Source organism: Sinocyclocheilus anshuiensis, unplaced genomic scaffold (genome assembly GCF_001515605.1).
Source record: "Sinocyclocheilus anshuiensis isolate Anshui unplaced genomic scaffold, SAMN03320099.WGS_v1.1 scaffold1455, whole genome shotgun sequence".
Classification (NCBI taxonomy): domain Eukaryota; kingdom Metazoa; phylum Chordata; class Actinopteri; order Cypriniformes; family Cyprinidae; genus Sinocyclocheilus; species Sinocyclocheilus anshuiensis.
Genome location: NW_015541012.1, coordinates 1199604 through 1204941, shown reverse-complemented (window position 1 = coordinate 1204941; position 5338 = coordinate 1199604). Strand labels below are relative to the sequence as shown.

Genomic DNA, 5338 nt, shown 5'->3' with positions numbered 1-5338 from the left:
ACTTGAGCGTGCAAAGCAGTAGACAAACTAACTGGCTGCACGTGCTCAGAATAAACAGAACGTTATTGGTGTGACTCTAATATAGTTAACTTATCTTAATAGTTATTGTTCTTGTTGTGAACGAGCCTTTATACAGATTTGGAAGAACTTGAGTGAATAAATAATTACAGCATTTCCTGTTAAAGATGAGGTATTGCTCTAAATGCACCATGAAACCTGAAACCACAGCTCCCAGTTTCCCAGCAGAAGAAATGACTTTTCCTTGTAACATTTACTGACAAATAAGGCAATTATGAGTGTCATTTTTTATTGAAGTCATATTCCAGAGAAATGTTGGAAAGTATTTATTGTGCTTTTTCACAAAATATAGACTGCCACCAGAATAAACAGTTTCTGTAAAAACAGCAGAAGGATTTCTTTTTCTGTATTTTGATTTTTTTATTCCATATTTCCAAAGTAGTAATGTGTTTCATTAATGACTTTCATAGTTGAATTCTTTGCATGGAAATACTCTAGTAACTTTATTCTGTATGACTACATGTGCTTAGAACGTAATCTGTTCAGTGCTGATCATATTTGATTCTAATGAAATTATTACTAATCAAGGCCAATCAAATGCCTTTGTCTTACCCATTAAAATATTTTCTGAATTCATGAAACCTTTATTAGACAGAGAGAAAGTTAGTTGCAGTGTACTTTAAATCTATGCAAAAACAGCAGAGTTTTTCCAGTCTGAGTACACTAGGAAACCAGTGAAAGTGCTGTCTGTCTTCGGGCTGGAGTAAAAGCCAGTGTACTCGCCAAGGGCCATCTGCACCCACACCTGATCTCCTGGAATCAAGTGTGCTAGTGTCCCTCCAGACAGAGAGGCTGGTTTGGACCAGTTACCAAAGATCTGAAAGTAGGAGGCCACGGTGTGTCCGTTCTTTATAAGGTCAAACTGCAAGCTGGAGCGGTAGACTGTGGCGTGAACGGCGAAGTAGTAAACGCCCGGCACTCTGCAGGTGAATCGTCCCGTTTCGGGATTGTAATCCCCCTGCTCATTCAAAATTATTTTGTCGAAGCGCACCGCGTCCCCTACTGCCAATGGGCTCGTGCGGGACTCAGTTTGAGACAGTTTGGCGCTAAAAGCTGATTTGGGGGCCACCGCACACTCCCCCGGGCTTCCTCTCTCTCCTTTTTCTCCTGGATCCCCTCGGTCTCCCGTAAGGCCCCTCACGCCCGGCTGACCTGCGATAAGCATCATGGAATATTCATGTTTCACTATTGACATTCAATAGAGTGCTGCAGGGATGACGCATTTTTGTAGGCCAGAACCTGGAAACGAGCACTTTAGCACTTCCACCATTCTGAAGTCAACGGGCTTTTTAATTTGGTTTTTGGTTGAATGCCTGAAATAAGGTCTGTGGTTAACACAAGCTCAAGATATTTTCACGGTTAGAACAGAAATAGAGTATGTGCTTTCCGTACATAATAAAATGTAGTTTTGTGACAAAAAACATGGAAATAATCTGTTGTTTTTATCCTATTGTTTACTATATTTATTTGCTTGGTCAGTGTCTTTGTGGGTTTTGGTTCTTTTGCTGTTGTAAGCTGTAAGGAACTTTGAAATAACTGAAATCATTTGGCGAAGTGATGTGGGCATGTAATGCGGCCTGAAACTAGGCTACTTTAGCCGTGTGTTTCCCTGAAAATACATAATTGCACACCTTAGAACGTTCGTCAACCAATCAGATAGAAGCGATCGACAGCCCTGTAGTATAATGAGGAATAAAACATGCAAGAATCATAAACTTTCACTGGAGATCATTTTCTGCAATAATCCATAAGACAGTGGGAAAATCCTATTGTTTTTTTGTTGAGGGAACCAGGGTGACACTAAAAAAAAAAACTGTCATCACTGCAGCACTCAATGGGAGGAGAAAGTGAGGAAAAACATCATTGAGGTTGTTATTTTTGTACCTGGTTCTCCTCTGTCCCCTGTTTCCCCTTTCTCTCCGGGTTGAGCATCACGACCATCCCGTCCATCCCTGCCGGGCTGACCAGGGCTGCCGTGCAACCCAGGGGATCCTGGGATACCTGGGCTTCCTGTGCACAAACTGGGGATCTTGTTGTCTTCAAGCGAGTTGGAACAATGTACTGCAATAACAAGCAGCAATGAAAGAGGGCATGTCTGCAGAGATGTCATTGCTCAGTCTGTGGAGAAAAGAAAGAAAGGGAAGAAAAAAAATAAGCCTTATAAGCTTGTATCTTGTTTCAAGATGATTTCAGCATTATTGAGACTGAAAATAGACATATGGTATGAAGTCTGGACATAATGTGAAAAGCACAACCCTGAGAGTTGTATGATCTCACCTCTCAGTCAATAGGGCGAGTATGCCAAGGGAAATTTGACAGTACATCGTAATTACTAAAGCACAAACTCTGCTGTGTAAGTGTAAATGCAGATGAAGACTTGGAAATATAGCTTAGGAATTCATATCTTATAGCCTACAGCCTACTCAAGCCTTTAAAAAAATCTTTTAAAGTATGCAGAAGCACCATAAAAGTATCAAAAGTTGTCTCTTGTCTGCATATTTTCTGACTTGGGATATATTGCACAAGTCATATGGATCACCGTTATAGTGGTTTTATTTATTTTAGAGCCTGACAGTCTCAGTCCCGATTCACTTTCATTGATATTGAAAAGAGTGACCAGAATATTCTTACAAAATACATTTTGAAATGACACGAGGCCGAGTAAATGATGACAATTTTAATTTGTGGGTGAACTATTCCTATTTTGTCAACTAATATTAAGTTGATTCTTCACTAAATGCAAATTGTCTTGTGCAACCAATAAATTCAACATAATTGTTCATTAAATTATCAACACAAGAATTGTTTATAACTTTAAGAACACGTTATTCACACTGCAGTGCATGCTGGGAGCTCCAACACTGAACAAATTAGCAATATTTTCCAATATAAAATTGTTTAACTCTGGTTGTGGGACAACATTTGGGGAAATATTGTTGTCCTAATATGCATTCTCTGTAGATTTATTTAGTAATTCACATTTCCTAAAAAAGCTCAGTACATGTACATATCATCTACAGTTTGAGGGGTTGAAAACTGAATGTTTATAGTTAGTTGGTGAATAACGAAAATGCAGAATGTGTTCATAATTACTATAATAAATTTTACTGTCAACCATCTGTCATAATGAGGTGCTGAAGGCAGTCAATAATCAGGCTGCAAGCACACAGTCTCTTCAACAGGATGTATTCATGGGCTTGTCAGCTCTCGTAATCCTGCCTAGAACAAAGCATTTCCAAGATTTTATGCCTTGCCGTAAATCAGCAGGTTCTGTTCAAGTCCGCTGTCTGTCAAACAGCTGTTTCTTATAAGTTGAAGAGAAAGTGCTGAAGATTCACTTTGAGAAATACAACCAGACCACCAAAGCCTTCTTCAAAAATTCTGCAGAATCAGTTAAAGCACTTCTATCTTCAGTTTAATAGAAACATTTGTTCATGGACATCTGGACAGTTATCTTTCAGGACCTTGTTTATGTATTTTGGTTCTAAAAACTTCGAGCAGCTCAAACTGTGAGCCATGTTAGGACATAAGAGGAATGACTGCCAAAGAGTGCTGAACAAATACCGCCATTCCAGGGTCAACTGAATAGTCTGATTTCCAAACAAAGCACATTACTCTCATATGCTTCACGTCCTTTATTACTGCAGCATTGTGTTATTGTATAGAAGGCAACAAATTATTGCAACAAACTATTAACATTGGGGTACATTCCCACAGTATCACAGCAACATTTACACTATACTACAAATTAAACTTTGGGTTGAAATATGGGAAGGATCAGATTTCTTCTTCATTGCTTATCTTGAAACTTCAATGCATTATAAATGGGTCCCAACTGTCATTAATCATAAATTAGTACACTGTCCGAAAAAAAAAAAGGTACAAAAGCTGGAAGGTTGGGGAGCAACCTTTCAAAAGGAATACCTTTGTCCCTTATTTACCCCTAAATGGTGCATACTGGTACCTTAGAGGGACATATTAGTACCTAAATGATACATATAAAGGTATTGTGTAGGAAGCAAAGCTCATTTCTCAGTTTTCAAATATTTGCCTCCAGAAATGTGATTTGCAGTAAACAGAATCTTTGTCAGTCTCATTTACTGGAAGTAAATGACCGAACTGAGATTCAGAATGAGCAGTAATGACAAAAACAAAAGTTACATAAGAGATTGGATAATCTTTCCATTTAGAGACTCCATAGTAAACAACATTACTGGTAGTCAAAGTTAAATAATAGTTATATCTGCATTGAAGCGTCTAAATGGCAGACTGTTTACAAAAAAATGTTAAGAATTTGCCTATGAAAACAAACCAAAAAGTTTCCATAACACTTTATTAGTGAAAGCAGTCAGACCCCTTATGATGACTAAACAAATTTAAGTTCTGGGAAAAAAGAAAAAAAAAACTCAAACTCACCATTTACGTTTTTTGAGGCTTAACTGGATTGATGGTCTTGAGCAGGCGAAAGAGAAACGAGCAGTGAAGCTCCTCTTTTCTTTTGCTGTCCAAGGCGTCTGGGAAAAAATGAGCACTCCTAGTCTTCAGAGGAAATGGGAAGCTATTGGAAGCCAATTAGAAATAGGGAGGCTGGGAGATGGGGAGGGAGAAAGAGGGATCATCCAAGGGACGGAGACTAAACGTTTGTAGCTTGTCCAACTTTATAAGCATAAACATTATCTGATACAGTAGAGCCCTAGAGATGGGGTCTTGGGCGCCAATGAACAGTCTGGCGAGACCCGTGTACATTTAATTAGTGTGGGGTTTACAAAGGAAAGATACCGGTTCATTGTGGCTGGCAAATTTGCGAGAAATAAACCGTTCAGGGATTACAGCCCTGTCGTCAAGTAAGAGATTGAACTATTCTTGCTTTAAAAATACAAAGCATATTTTATAAATCGTGTCAATGATCATGTGACACGGCCGCTTCATGTAAACAAATCTTCTGCCACATCAAGAGAGAAAAAAAAATACTCATTGCATTTGGAAATGTATGTGGTTATTTCTGAGTTTAAAGGAGCAGTGAAAATCTGCAGACATGAATGAAAGATGGTGGGATGTGCTGATGTGGGTGGCAGTTCAGACACATGGTTCTAGTTACTCTGGTAGCTTCCCCATTCGGGGTATCCAGGCCTGTCTAGAACACTTATTCAGCTTTTTAATTCTCATTATAGGTCGAATGGCTCATAAACTACTAACGACAAACTGCTAGTGGCTCCTTCTTGTCTGTAAAGTTTCATGAGACCAGGTACTTCACATTATG

The 5338-nt window shown here is 38.9% G+C and overlaps 1 protein-coding gene across 1 annotated transcript; it reads right to left on the bottom strand.

Moving 5' to 3' along the window:
* Positions 1-299: 299 nt before the first annotated feature.
* LOC107690457 (complement C1q tumor necrosis factor-related protein 5-like) lies at positions 300-4700 on the bottom strand. Its single transcript, XM_016488810.1, has 3 exons — positions 4495-4700; positions 1963-2196; positions 300-1230 (listed from the first exon to the last, which is right to left on the bottom strand). Exons 2-3 carry the CDS (start codon positions 2186-2188, stop codon positions 704-706), a joined length of 753 nt encoding a protein of 250 aa, XP_016344296.1. The 5' UTR covers positions 2189-2196; positions 4495-4700; the 3' UTR covers positions 300-703.
* Between the last annotated feature and the right edge of the window lie 638 nt (positions 4701-5338).